This window comes from Coloeus monedula (genome assembly GCF_965178545.1).
Source record: "Coloeus monedula genome assembly, chromosome: 7".
NCBI lineage: Eukaryota > Metazoa > Chordata > Aves > Passeriformes > Corvidae > Coloeus > Coloeus monedula.
This window is the reverse complement of record NC_138787.1, coordinates 20,329,803-20,353,157: the sequence shown is the minus strand read 5'-3', so window position 1 is coordinate 20,353,157 and position 23,355 is coordinate 20,329,803. Positions and strand designations below refer to the sequence as shown.

The window sequence follows — 23,355 nt, the reverse complement described above, 5'->3', positions numbered from 1 at the left end:
ATAAACTTCGCCTGCAGGCTGAAATAGCATTGACTCATCCTGAACTCTCTTCCAGTGGCTGATTACTGAAGTGGAATCTGTCTGATCGACTTAATAAGAATTTACCACTGCACTAAATGACGAAATTTTGTTTTTTGCATGGCTGCGTTTTTGCTGTTGATGGCATTTTGAACTCTCCCTCCTGGAGGCAAATAATCCCCATAAATACCCTTATTCCCGACCTCATTAGTCAGATCTAGAGCCAACACCACTTTTAACTGTTGACTAGGGAACTGCTTTAGATATTTCTAAACATGTTGGGAAGTGAGAAAACTCTGACCTGTGCACCTTGCAATAATAATGTAGGGTTCCTGCAAAGGACCAACAGCCTGGAAGACAAAGGCCGGATCGTCAGCTCTCTCAAGGAAAGGCAGTCCTCCAAGAACCTGCTGGCATGCGAGAACAGTGAGAAGGAATCCAGGTTCCGGCGCACCGAGACAGACTTTTCCAATTTGTATGCCAGAGGTAAACACTTTACAGTTTCTTCTTCCTCCAGCTCAGGCATGTCCCTTAGTAATCTTGCCCTCATCTCCCCTGGAAGTGCAGCCACGTTCAGACTGTGCTTTTCCTTGGCTATTTTTGAAGGTAGCTCCGTGCCTGTGCTTTTCGGGAGCTGCACTGGTGATGTATGCAGGCTTCCTGAAATGCAGTTTTATGTACTTTGGGCTGATCCTCTGCAGCTCAGCTTCAGTGGTTCCAGGGTTTACTCCAGATCCAGCTTCCGGGAGGAGAATAATTTTATATTTTTGTCCTCCTTAGTAAAATAGTAATGAAGCAGCCTGTGATGCTGGTACGGGGCCATTGCAAGAAGAGTGGGAAAGGGAAATCAATCCCTTTGGGGGGCGGAGGTGGGGACGTTGCAAGGTAAGGGCAGGTGCGGATTTCGGGTACTTTTGACCCACAGGAGGCAAGTGCCTCGCACCGCATAGCCTTAGCGTTGCAGGGCGTGCTCTGGGCCCGGGGCGCGTTGGAGGCACCTCTGCTGTTGCCGTGGGCGACCTAGGCTCGCCCTTCCCCACGGGGCGACGGGGACCGGGAGCCTACCCTGCTGCAACCGGGCAGCACTGGGGCCGCGGCTTCCAGGTCCTTGGAGCGCTGCGGGCAGCCGAGGCTGGTTCATCTCTTCTTCTCTCTCCCAAAACAAACGCTGACAGCTGGTTTGCCCTACAGATTTGTTGCCCTCCAAGAATGGTGAGGAGCAGACCATGCAGTTCCTGCTGGAGGTTGTGGACATCCTCCTCAACTACGTGAGGAAGACTTTTGACAGATCCACCAAAGTGCTGGACTTCCACCACCCGCACCAGCTCCTGGAGGGCATGGAGGGCTTCAACCTGGAACTTTCGGACAACCCTGAGTCCCTGGAGCAGATTCTGGTGGATTGTCGGGACACACTGAAATATGGAGTGAGGACAGGTAGGTTTTTGCACACTACTCTGTGGCGAGTCCCTCCTGGGACTTTTCTCAGACTCACGGTGAAGAGAGCCCACGGAGACAAGCCCACACCCTCTCTACACCCGTGCCTGTGCCTCCCTGCAGGCTCGGCTCCAGGGCTGGCTTCGGGCGCTGGAAATGTCTCTGCTCAGAAACTTCAGTTATTGATGACCATCCGTCCCCGCCGGGTAGGGCTCAGTGCTGTTTATAGAGCACAGAAACAAGTTTTTAAGACGTAATCTTTTTCACTTGATGAAATGCGAGCTGTCTGTATCTCCGGGGAGCAATATCATTAGGTAAATTAGGGCATAAATGACACAGAATTTGCAATTTTTCTTTTTTATGTTCATCAAACGTTTAATGAAAAAGAGACTGAAATCCTAGGAATCATCAATAAAGGAACCCTGTGGATTTCAGCCCATTACCCAGGAGCCCTGCCCGTCCAGATCCTTCTGAATCAGACCGAAATCCCGGTTTGTAATCACTTCTTTTACTGGGTGAGCTGTAGCCAGGCTCTAGAGCAAGGTCAATGCTTTTTCAGGCTATTTGGCCTGAAATGTTTTACGTTGTATCCACAGAAATCTCGGCTGGCAACTAGCCCTGACTGCTGTACACACCCAAGCGGGTTAGGAACTGGAGCGGTTAACGGGGCGCTCCGAGTCTCCCCTCCCCGGCCTTGCTCCAGCGTTTCAGGGCTGCCGAGCTCTGCTCGGCCGGCTGCCCTCCTCGGCTCGGCTCGGCTCGGCTCCACCGCAGCAGGCGGCGGTCTCCCCGCGGAGCTGGAGCGGCGGGAGCTCAGACAGGGAGGCTGTTTCCCGGCGGTCTCTGGCTGGGCAGCTGCGAGCCATGGCTCCTGAAGGACGGGCCGCAGCTTTCTGCTGTGGTTAGTTTTGCAGCCGTGAAGACCCAACACAGTGCATTCAAGGAGCGAAATCTTGACAACAGATGTGGCGGATAGCGTTTGGTCCTTTTCCCCATTTGCTTGGTGGTTTGATTGATTCAGGGGAGTCAGGAGCATACTTTGATTTTTGTACTCTTAATCAAAGGGGAGCGTTTTTCACTCCCAGACGCATGGGTTGTTGGCCAGAAGCTAAGTCAGAGTGGCTGCGCTCTGTGTGCTTGCACCATTACTCCGCTATTCATCGTGCCGGCATGTCGAGCAATCTCCTCCCCTCACCCCGACCTCCCCTGGAGCTTCTGTGGGACCAGCAGGACCTGTCCCCGGGACCTGAGAGGCAGGTATCTGACTAGACACTAGCTCTGTTCAAAGCGGTATATGGTGCAGCTATAAAGCTCGGATCGTCTGACTGCCTAGGACACGCATTCTCCTGCGGGTTGCTGGGGCTCACATTCTCTCTCAAGGCGAAGCTCCCTTCAAAGTCACTGGGTCTGAATCTGCAGCCCAGCCTTAGGGGACCGCGGGCTCATTAGCAGCGATGGGAGGTCAGTGAAATGTCGCTTAAGATAACTTCCCACTCCGTGTGTCCTGGAAAGGGACAGAAGTGCTTATTCGTAAAGCAAACAGCTAAGCCATGGTGGTATTTCTGGGCTCTAGCCCCAAGCCGTGGGCTCCCCGGGCGGGAGCAGCCCGGGTGCGGCGCATCCTCCTCAGGAAGTGTCGCGATGTGGCAACGCCGGCAGGCTCACGCCTCCGAAAGATTTCTGGTGACATCGCTCGGGGCAGAATCGCCTTTATTTCTTCACGTCAAAATATGCTGATGTTCCCAGTGTTGAACAGAATCCGACGTGACAGGGTCCCCCCAGGCGTCGAGAGCTGGCCTCCTTTATAGGGCTGGGCTGTCCCCAGTGTGCTGTCTGCGTGTCCTTTCCCAGAGAGGGCTAAATCATGACACCTCCCACCTCCCCTCAACGCCCGTATCAGTTGCTCTCAGTTTTCTTCTCTTCATGCTAGAAAAGTAGACGGGATTATTGCTTATGAAAGTCGTCAAAGCAACTTCGGCTGAAATACAGAAATGTGATTTATTTCGGTTCAATAGCAGACTCTGTTTAAGGAGGTGTATCCTAGCTTATAAACCAAGTGGGGAAAGGGCCCGAGCCGAGGCGCTCTAGTGGGGGTGGGGGGCCTCTCCCTCTGCTGCAGCGCGTCGTACCGCGCTGGGACATTCCCGGCGAGACCACGCGAAACGCCTCTCCCGCGTCCTTGTAGCTCGGGAAGACACTGGCTCCTCCGCACCCCTCTATCAGTCCTGCAGCTCCAGTTCAAGCACCTGAGCCTTCCTCTTTCTCCTTTCAAATGCAAATGGCCCCAGTACCTGGAGGTTGTTACTGCCAAGGCTGTGTCCCCCACCGCGTACTCCTCGCCCGAGTTCACAGCACGACCGAAGTCGGAAGGGGGCTCTGGAGATGGGCTAGCTCGAGCCCTTGACAGGTCCCGGAGGTGTTTTACAGGCTCAGTTGGCTCTGAGGTTCTCATTTAAATTTAAAAGCAAATGATTCCATACAGAAGCTCCCATCCAAAGTAGTTTTTCAAGTTTGTAATAAGACATCCGTGAATGTTGTCTATCTCTCTCCCCACAAGCAGGACTTGCTTTGAAAACTTTGCTGTAAGTGTTCTGAGTGCAAATGTGTCATGTGTGTCAGAAAAGGTGGGTGGTTTAAAATTGAAACCTGAGAGATACCAGTAAAACTTGTTCTAAGGTGCTCTCAATTCTCTTTTCAGGTCATCCTCGCTTTTTCAATCAGCTGTCCACAGGACTGGACATTATTGGCTTGGCTGGGGAGTGGCTGACATCGACTGCTAATACAAACATGTAAGCAGTGTCTTTCACTGGTGTCTGTGACTGGTGCTTATACAGGCTGCCACGTATCGTGGTAGATTTGTATTGTCACAGACACGAATAATTTTCATTTTTAACTGATGAATGCTACATTTTCCAGAAAAGTGTCTCATGTCTTTCTTAATGTGTCAGTAATACAATGAAAATAGTTACATAAAACTGAACAGTTTTACATTTCTTATAAATAGAAATGCAAATATCTGAGAGGACATGGTAAGTAAAACATAATTATTCTAATATAATAACATGAAATTATTTTTCTTCTTTTGGACCAATCTTCTTTATATTTTTCTTTTTTTTTAGAGCTTTGTCTCTAGACAGAGCAATTCTCCAGCTAGCCATAGGTTAACACTAGAACACAAGATATGGAAAAATTTATTGTCTTCTCTCCTGTTGACTTCAGAGATAGCAGGCTTGAGGCAATACCTTCTGTTCATGTGCTAGTAAAGAAGTGGCTTCTGGGTAGCTTCAAAATGATTAAAAATGTAACACTGAAAAATAGTTTTATGATAATGAAGGAATTAGTCTAAGATGAATAAAGTGTGTAAGTAAATAAATGGAAGTATAAAAAAGTAAAATTTAATATCTGAATGCATCAAATAAGAAACTTTTCCTAGTTTTTCTTGACCTTAAAGTTAATGAAAGCTAAATGTCAACATAAGGTATTACAATGAAATTTTGCAAGAGAGTGCAACTAGTGAAAAAACCCCAAAACAGCAACACTAAACAAAAACACACAGAGAAACAACAAAAAACCCCAAACCAACAAAACAAAAACAAAAACAAAAACAAAACCACCAAAAACCCCCAAACCTTCTAGTCAGTTTTTTAAAATATTTTGATTTCTCTATGTTAAAAAATGTGATGGGAGTCCAAATATCCAGCAGGAGGACTGCTCTCTTTTAGTCCTGTACTGAATGTGTTTTAGCTGTAAAGCTACTTCTCTTTTGGGTAGTTAGTTGCTAATTGTCATGACATAGGAAATGCATCTGCAGGTTGGAAAATGAACAATATTTTCTCTGGCCTATCTGTGAGTATATGGTTCATTAAATATAGCTGCTTACTAGCAGCTCTATGTAGATTAGGAGCTGTGCCTGTTTTGTGACATTAGCAATAAAATAAAATAAATACCTAAGGTGCTCCAGCCAAAACCAGCCTTTTCTTTGTAATAATCATCTCAATTAATTCTCTGCTTGCTAAAAATTTGTAGGAGGCATTTAGGTTTAAAAGCTGATCGAGAAGAAAATGCAGCAATATATATTTTAATTGTTAAACAATCATTGCAAAGTGCTTTAAAGTGCTTTAAAGTGCTTCAAAGTACCTTTTTAGCAGCACAATTAAAAGTGAAAACAGTTCTGATCACATTTCGAAAAACACCTTTGCTTTAAGGTTTTTTCTCTGCAACAAGTACTTCAGTGTCACTTTTTCCAAGCCCTTTTGACTAACTTAGTTATCCCAGTTTAGCTATCCTTTTGTAATCAGTGAAATTACACATATCTGATAGGACATAAAAGAATTCAGCTCTGTGGCAGACTGTGGCAGGATTAAGAAACATTGCCATCGTCCTTAATAACATTGTCCTCATTTATTCACTCCTTAAAGAGTAACTCTCTTTTAAATTGATGTTTTCCTTTGGTTTTTTTGAAAGTAAGTTGTTAAATAGCTAGTTTCTGATCCATTTTTGCTTTAAAAAAGAACATATATTGAAAATACTTCTCTGTGAGCATGAAAATGTAGCATCTATTTGTTAGTATGAGGCTTAATGTGCTTTTTTTTCAGCAAACCAAAATCAACATAGTGTGCTTTCAAATAACACAGTAATTGCAAGTAAGGTTAAAGCAAGATGTTTGTGAAGTATGATTCAAAGGACTGTCAGAGAAGGTTATTAAAAATAGCCAGATCTCCTCTGCGAGATCTGGGGAACATATTATTTGTTTTGAGCAGTGTTCCAGCATACAAGAACAGGTTTTGACCTTTACCTAGAAACTGTTCTAACCTATTACAGCTACATAAGCACATAACACACAAGCAACAGTAACACTGGATTATGGTAGGGAATGTTTTCCATTTGCCATTTTTTCTTTTCTATAGATAAACAATACTTGAAATATTTATGAACAATTAAAAATATGTGTTCTCTTTTGCAGATGAGTTTTGAGTAATCAAAACATCTGTACTCTCTTAAAATTTTAAATTATCATTAGGAAATATTACTTAAATGTCACTGTGAAGATAATATATAAAATTAAACATAATAAGCTTCCCACATTGACTTGGAAATAATGTATCAATGTGCTATTCATAGCTCAATCACTAGTCATGAGACCTTCAGCATGGAAATTTCAGAATTTCATTATTCATCCAGTTCTAGAGATCTGTAGTACAGGGCATTCTCTCATCATGCAGAAGCCAACTGAGTTTAAAAATAAATATTATCTGGAAGTTCTGTTTATGCCTGTTGTTAGCTGAGACAAGAGAATATATTGGTGTTTTCAGCATTATGCAGATATGCTTATGAATAGAAAATTGATGTAAAATGCTCTGTGTTTATTCTCAGACTGCTTTTTACATACTGGCAAAAGGGAGAATGGGTATCTAGAGTGATTTGGTTTGATAAAGTGATTTGTCCTTTAGGTGAGAGCAGAATTAAGCCAGCACTGACTTCTACCAAAAAGACCTGTTAGTAAATTCTGTTACTAAAAAGCTGATACTCATGACTGTTCTAGTTAATTCACAGAAATGCCTGTAAAGGTTGTAACTATAGGAAAAATCTTATCAGAATTTTTTTATTAGGAGATTGATTTGAAGTTGGATGGTTCCTTTTAAGCCGAACATATTTTTTTGGTCTTACTGAATTTTTCAAAATAATTTAAGTTTAAAGCAAGTAAGGTGGAGTGACCTTTAGCAAGATATGATTTGTAAAATCATAGCCATCATCTAATATAGCTGCACTGGCTTTGTAATTTATAAACATCTGCTGTCTTTTATGTCTTGTCAGTTTTTGGAGACTCAGAAAACAACTTCAGAATAGAATAATTAAGTACTATTTTCTTTGTGTTTAAATATATTAAAAATTCAGTGTGTAATGTCTCAGGACAAAACTCAAAATGTGCCTAAGCTGGTGGGGAAAAAAGAATCACGTTGACTTCAATGTACCTGGTATTGAGCTACAGTGATCTATACACTGCTGAGTTTCTGTTGACTTCAGTTGATCATTCTGCCTAAATAAAGACTGGAATATATTCTAGACTTGCCGTGCTTAAAAACAAAGCAAGCCCAAAACACTGCTAGCAGATGCTGGTGTATTAATTTTGTCTATTTGTAAATACTGGCAGCAAGCAAACTACAGATCAGTGTTCAACTGTCTCTGGCAGTTCAAATGATAATAAAAGCAAAATAAGTAGTATTTTGGCTTCTGAAAATATCAATCACAGTAACTAAACAAGTTACAAATTTTTAATCTTAAGGGAATGTTTTAAAAATGATGGTGGTGTTTCTCTGATGGACTAAGGACACATAAAAGTCTGAAGAAAATGTTAACAGCGTAAGTAACCACTGTAGCTGTAAATAAAAGACAAGTTTTTTCAGACACTTGTTCCCTTCTTAGTATCATGTCTCGTTCAAGTTTGCTGTACCTCTTCTCAAAATATCCTTTTAGTATTAGAGAGACAACACATATGTTTTAATGAAATTATTCAAGTGGAGGACATCAGTCAAATCCAAAGTGTCAGGATGTCATACTCATATAGATTCCTTTGGAAATCACAGGTTGAATTTTTCATTTCTCTCTGCTTCCTTTTCCCCCTTACTTATTTTTTCTCCCCAGGCACAACAAGCAGAGTTTGTTTACAGCAGCAGTAATTTATCCATGTACCTTGATCACCAAAAATAGTTGTATGGTTGTCAGTTTCCATCCACGTATCTGACGCTGACATCAGGGCATGCCAGGATATGTAATGTTTTTTGCCCTCATGAAGTGGATACAATAGCTGACTGCTGACTTGGTTTTGGTAGCTGGTAATTAGAAAATCATCATTTGTAATTACTCTTGACAGTTATTGATCACATTGTATTGTAGAAGTAAGTTGTCCTTGGAGATCCTCAACAGAATAAATCCACATAATTAATTATATTTAGACTTTGAAACCCTAGCTCAATACTTCTAATTATGGGTTTTTTTAGCTCAGTGAAGTTCATTGTTTTCACTAGGATTTAGGAGTATGTTATTCCACAAGTGTGGAATTGGCACTTTCGGCAACAATTGTTTTACAGGACAATATTGTGCAGAAGTCAGCAATTATGTCTTATATCCACTATATAGAAAGCTGAAAATAACTAATACTGCAGGGTTTATTCACCAATATTTCCAATACTGTCTTCCCAAGGATTTTTGCTTGGGTAAAGGTTCAGGATCAGAACCTCAATTTACAGGAAAACTTCTAGAAACCTGGAGTATTTTAACAAAGAATCACAGACTGGGAATTTATGTGTTTTTAGAATCTGTATCTGATTTTGTTTCTTTACGTTGCTTTATCCATGCAGGTTTACCTATGAAATTGCCCCTGTTTTTGTCCTCATGGAACAAATAACACTCCGAAAGATGAGGGAGATTATTGGATGGTCAAATAAAGATGGTGATGGAATATTCTCACCTGGTGAGTTTTTCTTCTCTGTTTTGGTGGTTTGACTAAAACTTCAAAAGTTAAAATAAACATAGGCTGTGTCTAAATATTCACACTATCTGCAACACAAAGCAAGGAGTCAAATATTTAGAAGTAGGAATGCTTTGTTTAAACATCCCACAGAAAACCTGGGATGAAAAATTATCTTTGTGTATGGCTATGTACTATGGCTGGTCAGCATTTAAAACTTGACTACGGGCTCTGGTGCATAGTTAGGCATTTAAACACCTAATTTGTGCTCGTTTCTGGAGGTGCTGAGCAACTACAGCTTCTGTTGACTAAAAGTTGTTGAAAATCATGTACTGATTTCTTTGTTGCTCAGTGAGGATTTGGGCTTACTGTCAGGAAAAGGTTGTGATTGTCTGTCACTTTCTGGGACACATTATCTGGGATGTAATCTGATTGGATTCACAAGTATGATTCCAGTGTAAAGACCAAGACAAAGTGTCTTCCCATGCAAGTAACATAAAGGCAATGAGCAGTGACAGAAATGACTGATGATAAACCACGTGAAGGTCCTTGGCCAACATGTGGACAATGTGGGTCCCCAGCAGAACTCTTCTGGATTTGGCATGAGGGAACACCATCCTGTTACAGACCATAAAGGACAACACCACCTCCTTTTGGAGCAGTGCACAAAAAGTGCACACTTGCTTGCTCTCAAGTCCTATCTGCTAGAGAAATACAGGTCTTTCTGTGTTCTTGTCAATGAAAAAACTTCAGGGGAAGAGGTTGTCCTAGACAGGTGAGATTGATCTTATTAAAGCTTGAGGTCTGCACCAAAGAACTGAGTTAATTTTTAACTCAGGGTCTTTTTAGCAGCAAACCAAGAGAAATAGGTGCTTTCCCTCAATTCAAATTCTTCAAAAGTAAGTGTCAAAATAGATTAGCTAAATCATAGCCTGTGAAGTTCCTCTTTCCCATAATTGACTGTGGGGGAGTTTAGAAGAAGTAGCTCAGATGTAGAAATCTACACATAAGCATCTACTTCTATGTCTACGGTAAGATGAGATAAATCCACCCAATATGTGACATTTCTTCAGTGTCAGACAAGTTAATAAATTCCTGTTGTTCTTGCTAACAAGAGGTTATCATGGAAAAGTAGCATAATGAAAGCTGAACTTTTTAGGAATGTGTTACAAAATGATAGAAATTGAAAAAGATGGCATTTAGGAAATTCTGGTTATCACTCTGGCTTTCTAGAGAGTCTGTCCTATGCTGTTTAGACAGATGCCTGTGCATTTCAGAGAAATATTTTTTCATAGTTCGCTGCCACTTTCACTGCATTATGCAAATGAAACTTGTATGTCTTTGGTATAATACATTTTTTTTTTCATTATCACTATTTTATTATTCATTTATGTATTCATTCACAGGAGGAGCGATCTCCAACATGTACAGCATAATGGCTGCACGCTACAAGTATTTCCCTGAAGTCAAAACCAAAGGCATGGCTGCAATCCCTAAACTGGTTCTCTTTACCTCAGAGCATGTGAGCTTAATACACTGCTAATTCTTAATTTACTGATATATGTAGTGAAAATGCTTCCTCATTAAACAACCACTCCATTTCACATTCATATGTTTGCTGCAGAGTCACTACTCAATAAAGAAAGCTGGAGCTGCACTTGGATTTGGAACAGACAATGTTATTTTGATAAAATGCAATGAAAGGTAGGATGAATACTAAAGTTTTGATAGATTAAATGTGTTCATCTCTTAAATTTGTTTTATTGTGTTTAAGGACTGATTCAGTGTAGTGTGTCAAGTTGCTAATGGCCTGTTGAGAAAATCCTATTAAATTATTTCAACTGCAGCTATTATTTCCATATACATTCTTTAATTTGCTTTGTCTTTCTGTTTCTGTGATAATTACAGAGGCAAAATAATACCAGCTGATTTGGAGGCAAAAATTCTGGAAGCAAAAGAAAAGGTTTGTGTTTTTAAGAATTAGTGCTTAAATGCTTGGCTTAGTAAAATTGCTTCTTCCTTTGAAACCTGAGTGTTGACATTAAAGAGAACATTATAATGATATAAGTATAACAACAGTGTTTTTACATGCTTAAATATACATTCATGTATTGTTTACAGAATTATCTATATGTATTGGTAAGATTCCCATTTTCTGTTTCAAAGAAAAATATTTTAAACTCTTGAACCACAATTGTACTTCACGACTTTTAAAAAAACTTCCTGCTGGAAATACGTGGAAAAAAGCATGAAAACATAAAATCAAAGCTACTTCTATCTAAACTTTTAAGTTTGGCCAAAGCCATAAAAATTGTATGGAACCCTTAAAAAATCCTATAGATTTCATGTAGGTAGCGTGTATATTTGTTAAATATAGGCAGTAAGCTTAATTTTTAGGCATTAATTGCTATTTCTTGAATCAATGCAATGGAAAAACCCACGGATTTTGTATAAAACAACCAAAGAGCAATCAAGATTTTTTTTTTTAATTTCTTAACTTCTTTATATTTGGACACTCTATGAAATAGCAGTTCACATGTATTTCATCGAGTTCAAAATTGTCTCTCTTTGATCTGATAATTCCTCATTTATTGCTGTTGTTTTAGACTGCTTTGTTGTACTTTGTTCTGTTAATTTGTAGGTAAAGACTAAAGGAACAATTTCAAGCCTTCAAATTGCAGCTTACAAATCACATTTAATTAATTTTTGTTTATACTGCTGTAAAAGTCCCAAATTTACTTGACTATTGCTCATCCTCTACTACATTGAATCTCCTCACTGAAAGAGATCAGACAAAATAATATTATTTATCTTCTAACCAGTTAATTTTGTGAAGTTACAAGAAAATAAAGAAAATAAAAAGAGTTTCTTCTTACCATGTATATGATTAGTTAGTTTCTAATGTTGCTTGTGTGTGCCTTTCACATGGGAAGAAAAGCATTTTTAGGTTAGAAAACGAGAAAAAGTTTCTGGAATTATTTTACTTTTCTTTTTTTTTCCTTTCCTTTTTTTTTTCTGAAAGTGTTTTCAATTTATATTTAATATTTTAATTTTTATTGTAGGGATACGTTCCTCTTTTTGTAAATGCAACTGCAGGCACGACAGTATATGGAGCCTTTGATCCAATACAGGAGATTGCAGATATATGTGAAAAATACAACCTCTGGCTCCATGTAGATGTAAGTAACTAAAAAAGTGCTGCTATTCAGGCAAAAGAGGATCTTAGTTTACACACGTTTTTCTGAATTAAAATACTTATTACTAGATCCTGAGTTAACTAAAATCTGTTGAGCTTTTTCAAAGAAATGACTCTTTTCTTTTTTCTGTCTCCTCCAGGCTGCCTGGGGAGGTGGACTCTTAATGTCCCGAAAGCACCGTCATAAATTGAATGGAATAGAAAGGTACTACACAGTGCTTATTTGTAATACTTTTATTCAAGTACTTTCATAAGGTACACGACACTTCAAAAATTTATGAAAATATTACTTTGCTACATTAAGAAGGTTAAACACTAAATTAAACAATAGCAAGACAGATGGTAAAGGTTCAGACTAGAGAAATCGAAACAATACTACAGAAGAAATCAGTGATGTACCATTGAGTGAGAGGAAGTTTTCAGGAAATTTGAAGAAAGACAAGGATATTACTCGGCAAAAAGGAAGGGAAATTGTTCTATGCATAGCTTTGATAGGATCATAAGTCTGGGAATGGATGGGAAGGATTTGAAGAAAAAAAATGAAGTGTGGGAGCTAGACAATCTCTGAAATGTAGGGCTTTGAGAATAGCAGTGATAAATGAGGGATCCAGGGAAAGTGTTTGAGCATGAATACCCACAGTGGGAATTTGTAGAGGTTCTCTCCTGAAAGATGTATGCAGTGCTTCCAGAAAATAAAGAGTACATGTTCATGAGTGTTCTGTAAATGGAACATATATATACGCTTAGTCTTATATTGCTCTTATTTATATATAAACACACACACAAAAATAGATAGGTGCATAGAACAGAGAGGAGGTAGAGGCTGAATTAGCAGCAATTTTCAGGGGCAAGTTTCAGTACCTGTAAGTCTGGAAAGGACTATGATAGACAGAGCTGCTACACTTCTGCTGTACTAGGGAGAAGAGTGAGGTTATTTACAGAGAGGCCAGAAAGGGTCACAGATGCTCATCTGTCTCAGAGGTATCTCAGGGCACAGGGGCATGTGTGTAGGTGCCATGTGGGGATAACATGAAACAAGCTGGAAGCTCTTGTAGAGGTCAGAGTGAAGTCTGCAGAAAGGAGCATGTGTGTGGCCCCAGGTGCATAACCCGGGTTAAGAAGATGCCCACTGAGACCAGGAGCCAGCCTTTGATACAGCCAAATTTAAAGAGGCAAAGCATTTGTGTTAGTAGTGACGGCAGAGTGAAAGTGTGACCCTCCCACTGGTCCTTACAATTTTGACTCAGGAGTCATTCCAGGCATAGTCTTTGGCCCAGCTGTTCCCATATCCAATGATGACAAGTCTGTACAAGATGCTATATTTATAATCCCATGGGTGTGTTTGTCTCTAGATGTCCTCTGAGAGCTCTCTGCCATAAAATGGTGCCCATCTGAAACAAATCAGAAAAGCAATGAAGAATCAGAAACTTAACTTTAGATCTTTTCCATCATTGCAGATATCAGCCATCAGGGAAGCAAAAAATATTTGAAGCAAGCTCTACCCATGTGCTTTTAAATTAGCACCAAATTGCTTCCTTGAATCGACCATGCTGAATATGGGCACCTTGTAAAGGTGTAAAATGAGTACAGTAAGCAATGCTCTTCCTTAGGGAAAACAAACTATCCTAGGTTTGGTCATGTCATACAGTAAGTGAAGAATAAGTACAAGATCAAGGATAGTGTATGGAAGGACTGGCAGCAAAACCACATGGACCCTTCTGTCACAGGGACATCAGTGTGTGGCGTGAGGTACTTTGAAGTAGCAGAACCCTATCAACCTTTGCCCAGTCCAAGTTGCTTGTGACTCATAGCAACATATCTAATATTAACTCAGCATTGCAAAATAATTTTGTTAAGCTACAGAGGTTTGGTCACAGGAGTTTGGCACACCCCTTTTGACCTGAGGTCAACCCAGAGGTGCTAATTAAGGCCACAATTTTAAGCAAATATAGAAAGCAACAGGCCATGAAGCATGAAATTATTTCTTTCCTAGTCAGCTATACAGATCTTCAAACATGGGATGAGGCCCACGTGTACTGTGTAATTGCCTGTCACCGGCCCCAGCTGGGGTCTGTTGCTAACACTCAGGTCGTACTTGGCTTGCTCAGAGACACTGCCATGGAGGACTGGCACGGTGCCATGGTACAGAGCTGGGATTGCCTGTGGTAGGATAGCCTCTGGCTGGGTGGCTGCACTGAGGAGAGAGTGACAGCTTCATGTTAAAATAAACCCAATGCTCCTTGTAAGGAATGACTTTAAATTGCCTCTGTTTGAAACCCTGAAAGTTAAATGAATGTGCTTAACTGAAGGCATGGTGTTTTAAAAAGGAAGTAAGTTGTTATATAAATTCCTTTTTCCTGACTGCTCCATCTGAACTATTAGTGCAGTTTTTCTATAAGAAAAACTAAGCCTCTTAAGTCTGAACTATTTATCTGCTGGTTTCCACTGCATAAGCAGCCGATTTTAGCTCCCCAGGTACAGCACAGGCTGCTCTCTTTCAGCTGAGGGCTGCTACAGTCTAACCTAGCACACACAGGAATTGTATCTAGAAATCAGTGGTCCTCAGACTGGGGTGAAGACATCACTGTGTTGCTCAGAACAGAGAAACTGTGGTTGTGTCCGTGTCCTCTGAGAGCAGGGTGTAGAAGAGGATGAAATATCTTTTAATTTTCTTTCAACCACATTGCAAAAACACATGCATAGTCTGTGAAATACAATTATGCACTTTGCTTCTCTGGAACACGCAGTGAATCAAGGGGACATTTGGTAATTAATTACTTAGGGTGAAAAGGTCAATGGATGTGAAATGTTGGCACATTTATTTCACTGTCACCATTAAACTGTCTAGGATAGTATGTTAAAATACAGAACATCTGTTTGACTTGTAAATCAGGTGATCTTGTGCATTCACTTGTGTTTATATGTAAGAAGTTTTAAGCTCTACAGACAGAATGGTAGGATACGATGTAAAGCTTTAGAGCCTTTTAACAGTCCATGGGCTTGAAAAGCAAGGGCTGTGGCTCTGACTGGGAAAGCAGGTAAGCATGCAGAGGATCTTCATTTCCTTTCTATTTTTCCAGCAGCTGTTTAGTAAAGAACTCTATTCTCCCACAACCCACATTAGTCCCTTAATTCTCTGAAATTTGCTTTCCCAGTCAGTACCTTGAATTGATAGAACATATCAAACTGGTTTTGTTATTTTTATTAGTGCTATTTCTAGAAGAGGACTCTTCTGGGGATGATGTTACTGTATCAGCTAATCAGTCTGATACTAATTAGCTGGTATTAGTAATAATATAAACTAATCACAAATCTGCCATTGCAATGTTAACACAAAAAACATTCCTTTCCTGGACTGCATAGCTGGGAAAGAAGACACTTAAGACAGTAATAATATCCATAGTGATATCATCATAGTCAAAACTCCATATATTTCCAGCTGAAAGCAGAAAATGAAGGTGACTGCTTCAGATTAAGTTTCTGTTTTCCAGACCTATCTGAATGTGTAATTTTTTTGCAGAGCCAACTCAGTCACTTGGAATCCACACAAGATGATGGGAGTGTTGTTACAATGTTCTGCCATACTTGTCCGGGAGAAGGTCTGCCTTATATTTAATAATTAAACATTAAAAAAAAATAGTAAATATCAAGCCCTAATTTTAAGAGGGTAATGCAAAATATGTTTAATTTCAAAACTTCTTTTGGAAGGAATAATTGTGTGGATTTACACTGTGTTTTGGAAGTTGTTTTATCTGTCCTGGGGTTTTCGGCGTTTTTTGTTAAAGTTGCAGACAACATGGGTCAGATCCTCACCTGTTGGATCTTTGCATATTCTAATAACAACAATAGAGCCATGCTAATGTACTTCATTGGAACACCTGCCCCATTGTTTCTATGATATACCGAACATACACCCTCAGTCTTAGTACTTGGTCACAGTCTAAACTGCTTAAATAAGAAGCAAGTTTTTCACCTTACGCAGTGGTTTAGAAGTTTGTCAGTTCTGTTGAAAAGAAAACATGCTGCTTTTATTATGACTCTGTATTTTTGGGGCTATCATCTAGATTCTTTGTTGTCATCAATGAAAGCAAAACCAGTGTCTTGTTTCTTCTAAGCAATACAAATTTTTATTAAATTATGAAAATGAAAGTCGTATCATCTGTGGATAGAACTAATGATATCATCTACTAATCTCTTGTATGCCAATTGCTACTAGAAGCGCTTAGTTGAAGAAGTAATCCCTGTGTATAGAACTGGGATGGAAGTGTTATAAGTTGCAGCCCTAGGTCTGCCATTGCTCTTCCAGTTGATCCATCTCTGTATTTAGGACTGCAGCATTTATTTCCCTTTGTAAAATGCATCTATCGGAGGGAAGCACGAGCCTTTGTTTAGTGGCATATATGCTTATTGTGCCAACTATCGCAGGATTTTGGCAAGAGGTTTTTTGTCTCTATATGAGAACTTTGATAGGTATTTTTTTATTTATCAGACACACTGGTGTCTTCAAGTTTCTTGCAAAAAACCCAAATAAGCTGTAAAGGAAATGCAAACTGTTTTAGAAATGTCATGTGTTAGACTGCTGTGTAACATACAGGAATTTTCTCCTGTGTTTCCACCAGACATTTTAACCAGTAGTCCATAGATTTCTATTGGTCTGTAAACCATATTTATTTATGAGCAAAAAATGTCTAGTTTATGTCATTTGTGCTTATACTTATCACTAGTGTTAAGTGTCATAAAGCTGAACAACGTACAAAGTTTAAACCTTCAATTAAGTTTTTTCACTTCATTTTGTGTAGCCATCTGTTGCACTGAGAGACCACAGCTCCATTCTAGTGTGTAATTTAATAAATCAGAAATTTAAGCATTAAGAACATGGGCCTTACAAATTGAAGTGGGTAAAGCTAATATCACAAAATAAGTATCCAAATTAATCTGAGGATGTTTTCTCAGGGGGAGTGTGTGTCTGTAAAACCATATGACTACTCAGAGACTTCTAAGAGAACCACCTTAGGTTATGAACTTAATTTTGTGGCTCAGGTTTACAAAACAAGGTCAGTGTAACATGTCCCATCAAAGAACATTTCTTCTGTACATGTTTGAAATACATTTTTATACATTATTAATGTATACATTTTCTCAATGCACATATGCCAGGTAAGTCATACAAGTGTATGTGTTTTTCATTATAGGGTATCCTTCAAGGCTGCAATCAAATGTGTGCAGGCTATCTCTTCCAGCCAGACAAACAGTATGATGTCTCCTATGACACTGGAGATAAGGCAATACAGTGTGGTCGACATGTGGACATTTTTAAATTCTGGTTGATGTGGAAAGCAAAGGTAAATAACAAGAGTTTAGCCCAAAATCCAGAAATAAATTTATTTAATTTCTAAGCGTCATGTAATAGAATATTTTAACATAAGTGTTTGTTTAATTACAATCTCTAAACACACAAGTATCCACGTATTAACTCAGAGAAGATCTATGTGAATTGTAGAACAGTGCTAACTGTCAGTAAATTCAGATGGCAATTAGAAGAAAAGTTTAAGTCACTAGATGAGTCCTGAAGAAAAACCATTGAGGGCAGGGTACCAAAATGGTCTCTTGCTGTGATGGTCTACACTTGCATATGTATTTTATGAAAAGTATGCTACTTTTAGTAGCAGCAGAGTAGCCTTGATGACTTACAAGGGTCCTTTGATCAATTTTATAAGCAACTTGGAAAACAAAGCCTTTTCCTAGGAAGCTTTGCCCAAGTGATAATTCCACAGCTGATTGCCTGGTACTACTCTGGTATGCCTGGATGGCTGAAATTAAGCATGGGTTCATGTCCAGGCTTACATGTTCACAAGATGAGGGTTTATGTAGTCAAGAAAACACATTTCATTTTTATTGCTTTCTCTGCAGCCATCTCATTACTAATATTCTTGCTCTTCTGCTGGCAAAATGGGAATTCAGTTGGGTAACCTGTCCACAGCCTAATTTTTTATATAAAATTGATATTAAATCTAATGATAGACTCCAAAATCATAAAACAATTTTCACTTTGGGAGAAAATACTTGCTTTTTCATTCATGTGCAAAGTGTACTTAAAAAAAACCCAGCTATTTATTATCAACATTTATATACTTTTTCTGGGATTATGATCTTGACAAGACATCAGTGGGTAGGCAAGCGACTTCTAGTAAACATATTGCAGGCTTTTACTTCCTGACTTAAATTCACATTTCTTGCAAACTGCTCAGAGGAAATAAATTACTTCCCAATTCTTATCCTTTCAAGTGAGTTCCCATTCCAAGTTTCTGGTGTTTCAGCAGCAGCTGTGAAGCCAAGACTTAATATCCATAATATTTTTGGAAACTGGGAAAAAACACAATAGACCTAAAATAATATACTAAAAATAGTGAAAGCGCGTGTTATTTTCATAATAAGTTCTCTTAAAATGAGACAAAACCAAATAGTGACTTACAATTCAGCCATCTTTATCCACTTTTTTAGTGTTGATTAATGCTACTTTTAAGTTACAAGAAATAATACTGCTAAATGTTTTCTGCCTGAAAATATTTAAGAGTGAAACCTGTCTGAAAAGGTGATTGCATTGGAGCAGAAAAAAATTACCTTCTAATTAATACTTACTTTTTTATTAAAACAGGGTACAGTAGGATTTGAAAATCAGATCAATAAATGCCTGGAGCTGGCAGAATATCTCTATACTAAAATAAAAAACAGAGAAGAATTTGAGATGGTTTTTGAAGGGGAGGTAAGTTTGCTTTCACATATGTATGACCCAAATCTGTCTTCATGCTTGTCACAGTTCTTCAAGACAGCTATGCAAAACTGGTCTTATTTTCTAAAGAACTACATGACTATTGGCATCTGGGCAGTTTTTTTGTCAAATACATGTGGTTTTGTACCATAAATGTCAGATTTATCTCCTCCTCTTCTGCAGAGACCTTCTCAGTTTAGGGCATGAAGATTACCTTAACGCAACCTACTCATGCTGAGATTATTACATACATAACTGAGAATCTGCTATTTTGGCTGCATATTCTGTTGCTAGGGCCATTACATAAACATTTGGGTGATAGTATAAACTTCATTTCTCCATTTACTAAGAAAAGGAAAATTGGGTTGCCCTTGCTGTGATCCTGAAAAACCGTTACTCATAAAACTGCAAAAAGGTGCAAACATTTGCACTTCATTAATGCCCTAAATATTGTAAATGGGACAATGTATAGGGAAGCTAAGGCAGCAGAGGCAAGCAGCAGTACTGCAATCCATTTCTTTCTATTTAACATGCAGGACTAGGAAAGTTAATACTATATTTTGTCTTTCATGTCTGTGATAAAATATGCTACAGACTAGTATTTAGTGTGGGACTGATCTGTATTGTTTTTTTAATTGATGTGTATGTTTGGTTCTTTTTGCAGCCAGAGCATACAAATGTATGTTTTTGGTATATTCCTCCAAGTCTCAGGGGCATGCCAGACTCTGATGAGAGAAGAGAAAAGTTGCACAGGGTAAGTATTTTTGGTTAAATGTAAAAAGATAGTCTACTTTTTCAACTCAAAATTTATTATTCATTAAAATAATATATCTATGTGTTGACACATATTCCAAATTCGGAGACATCAGTTCTCCATTGCTTTTTGTGACCTTGATATTTGTTCACTTTTGTCTTCTATTTATATTGATGCTGAAGTAATGTTTTCCCTATGGAACCAGATTCAGAACATATTCAGTTATCCTTTGGTTTGGATCACTTTTGTGCTTACAAGTGTTAGAAGCCTTCAGAAAGTAGCTAGGCCTACAGACTTGCAGTCTTCTTTGGGTAGGACAGCTTATCAGCAAGAGAAACAGAAGGGTAATTATTTAAAAATGCTTGGACAGGTAAAGGAAGTGAAAACCTCCAAGTTCCTTCTCAGGTATTTATTTTGATTTTAAATGCCAATGCATGAATGCATTTCAGTGAAAATGAATACCCTTTGGAGGACTTTGGGATAAATTTATTTGAAGTGGGAAGATGGTAGTTAAGGCATCATAGAAGCATCACCAGAAAAAAAGATGTTACTTAGGACTCGAGAGAAGAAAAATACATCAATTTTGTAGTAGTGTTTTAGACAGAAGTGGAGCAAAATAAATTCAAGAGACAAAAGAATGATTTTATAGTGTCAAAAGTAATTGCTCTTTTGTGTGTGTGTGAGTGTGTGTTAGGGAAAGGAGAAGAATGGGAAAATTTGGGAGATTTTGTAGAGGATTTTATGACTGCATCACAATGGAGAAAGAGAATAGAAGAGAATAGAAATTCCTGGGTCAAGCCAGTCCCATGTTAAATAAAGAAATTGCCAAAAAAAGAGAGAATAGAGGAAGATAGAGGTAAGAAACAGCAAGAGGGACGAAATATTTGATTTGACCCTGTTAAATGTTAAAGGACATCATAAAGCATTCTATGAAACAGTAACAGAGCCAGACATCTGACCTTGCCTGGCAGAGAGTAGAGCAGGAGGATGAAGGTCTGAATGGAAAAACTGGGCTTAGTCAATACCAAAGATTAAGACTGTCAGAACATTATTCCTTGTAAATTAAACCAAGGAAGGGAGACTGTCATAAATGCACAATACTGCAAAACCACTGGAAGGTTTCCACGGCTTATGCTAACAAAAAATATTCTTTATGACATAGATCTTGTTGAAAAATTTCCATTGTTGTCCCCACATACAAATTGCTTTGAGAATACATAATATTCTCAAGGAAAACATCCATTACCCACAAAAAGGTCTGGAGTGGACTTTTATACAGAAGCAGAAAATGTGACAAAATCTTCAGCACAAAGAAATGAGATATTCACTACATAGTGAATACTCTAAGATGCTATTAATCTGTAAATCAAAAAGACGGATATTATTGTTGTCAATTTTCCTTTAAACAGCCAATCCTACATATTTAGTTTTTTCAAGCTTTTGCTTGTTATGGAAAAACAAGTGCCTGTCAATTTATTTTTTCCAAATTAAGAAATGCTGTGGCATACAAGGAAAGAATAATTTCTTCTTCTCTCTTTCTCTCTCTCTCTCTCTCTCTCTTTTTTTTTCCTAATGGTAAAGGTGGCACCAAAAATCAAGGCATTGATGATGGAGTCAGGTACCACCATGGTTGGATATCAGCCTCAGGGTGATAAAGTCAACTTCTTCCGAATGGTCATCTCAAACCCAGCAGCTACTAAGTCTGACATTGACTTTCTCATTGAGGAAATTGAGAGATTGGGGCAGGAGCTGTAGTGGTTGAATTATTTGTTTCTCTAATTCACTGTTTTCCAGCACTGGCTATTTTTTTTACCCAGTTCTGCAGAACACATTTTAAGGAAATTCTCTTTATGTAAGTTCCAACCTCCTAAGACATCCTTAAACAAAACAACTATAGGCTACTGAAATATATATGTATTGGTAAATCATATTATTGAGGGAAAATGTATTATCTTGAAGTACTATTGACTCTTACATTGGCCTTGTTTATTGTAGACAGCAGAAAATTAATAAGTATTAAAATAGCAAATTAAGAACTCTACACAGTATATATGTACAGTATAAATAAATATATATAATTATATACATACATACATATATATATATATATATATACATATATATATATAAAGTGGTTATAAACTTAGATCTAAGCCACAGCATGTTTTCCACTTTAAGAAAATTAACTTTTCTTTCAACAACTTTGATGTGGATAATGTGCTACAAGTTTTTCTGCCAGACAGAAATAGACATATAGAAACATTTCTAAAATGTAGATTCTTAGGAGCTAAAGAAAATGTATAACAGTATTAGATCTTATTGTTGGTGCTTTTCTCACATACAAAAAAAATCTCTAAGAGCACCTTTGAGTAAAATAGTTGTATTTGCCCTTTAGTGTTAAATCAGGGGATGACAGTAGCAGAGTCATTGTAACAGGTATATTATTGCTGTATTTTTAGAGGTTAATTTGTGTAGATTGTGTATATTATTGTTAAATGACTTTGTGTAAAAGGATTTAAATGTAATAGTTTTACAGCAAGATAACTGTTGAATTGTAGGTATCTGAAATATTTGCTTATTTATATGCAGAGATTTACCATGCTGAAGAGTTGTCTTGTATTTTCTTCTGTTTGTAATGTAACCTATTTATATATTATTGAAGTTCTAAATAATGTTTATGGTATTTTAGTGTCTTTGTGAGCCAAAGAAAAAATACGAAAATATTAGTTGACACTTTCATTTAAATCCTGGTGCCCTTAAACTAATAACTTACAGATAATTTTACTGAAGATAAGGAATTCTAACACTGTGTATAGACTATGAAATTATGAGATCCCTTTAATCTATTAGAATTATTAGAAGTTTCAGTTTTATTTGTTGTAATGTCAGACTGTCTGTTCAGTATTCTGAATGCTTTTCTAGTGAATATTAATTGCTAACCAAGACCCCTGGTTTTGAGTTTTATTTCAGGACTGACCTCTGTGACCATTTTAACTAAATTCTGTGGGAGTTTTAACCAGCATCATTCTTTTAGTGAAATGGAATTCACTATCTGTTTGGAGCTTATAAAATAAATAAAACCAAAAGTAATCTCAGTATCCTTTAATACAGCTGGCTTGTCCCAATAGTTTCAACTGGTTAGGCTTTTCAGAGGATAGGTACCAGATTCATCTGCAGCTTGATCAATTTTAATCATTAGATAATCAACACTACTGAGTGGAAAAGTCCATACTGGAAACAGAATAGTGGAACAAAATGGAGATTCAATAATCCTCTGTTCACTGAGTTAGTGTCATGGTGATAAATGAAATATGCTAATTTCAAGTGTTTTCATACATGATTCTGTGCAAGTCAGTAATTAATTGCTTTTTTTCCCACCCCTCCACCTCAGTAATAAAATTGAATTATTTTAGACATTTTCAGTGAAATACAGTCATGCTGTGCAGTTTTTGCAGTCTCTCTGGCCCCTGTCAGTCCTGTGGAAGGACACCTACAGGCAAGAGAGATTTCCATCCTGCAGGTCCCACTGGTTGTCTTTTGAGGATGATGTCTCACATTTTTGGCTGTGTTAGTACAGGGAAAAGAAAGATGCAGTTACGGTAAATGCTATATTGTATAGCACAGCCTTTCCAGTTTTTCATAGCACTCTTGCTTATTCCTCTTTCATAACCTTCTGTAAAATATTTTCTTCAAGTTGAGTTGAATCTAAAAATTTT

The 23,355-nt window shown here is 38.3% G+C and overlaps 1 protein-coding gene across 1 annotated transcript in view; it reads left to right on the top strand.

Moving 5' to 3' along the window:
- The window catches only part of GAD1 (glutamate decarboxylase 1), a gene marked incomplete at both ends in the record, with an annotated part of 28,251 nt that extends 6,857 nt beyond the window's left edge, over positions 1 to 21,394 (top strand). The window contains 14 exons of the mRNA XM_082285408.1: positions 346 to 504; positions 1,210 to 1,452; positions 4,151 to 4,241; positions 8,811 to 8,923; positions 10,327 to 10,442; positions 10,545 to 10,624; positions 10,829 to 10,883; positions 11,983 to 12,099; positions 12,257 to 12,321; positions 15,637 to 15,715; positions 17,309 to 17,458; positions 18,772 to 18,879; positions 19,550 to 19,639; positions 21,221 to 21,394. Of these exons, the coding sequence (XP_082141534.1) occupies positions 346 to 504; positions 1,210 to 1,452; positions 4,151 to 4,241; positions 8,811 to 8,923; positions 10,327 to 10,442; positions 10,545 to 10,624; positions 10,829 to 10,883; positions 11,983 to 12,099; positions 12,257 to 12,321; positions 15,637 to 15,715; positions 17,309 to 17,458; positions 18,772 to 18,879; positions 19,550 to 19,639; positions 21,221 to 21,394 (1,640 nt within the window). The remainder of the gene's footprint in view (positions 1 to 345; positions 505 to 1,209; positions 1,453 to 4,150; positions 4,242 to 8,810; positions 8,924 to 10,326; positions 10,443 to 10,544; positions 10,625 to 10,828; positions 10,884 to 11,982; positions 12,100 to 12,256; positions 12,322 to 15,636; positions 15,716 to 17,308; positions 17,459 to 18,771; positions 18,880 to 19,549; positions 19,640 to 21,220) is intronic.
- Positions 21,395 to 23,355: the final 1,961 nt, after the last annotated feature.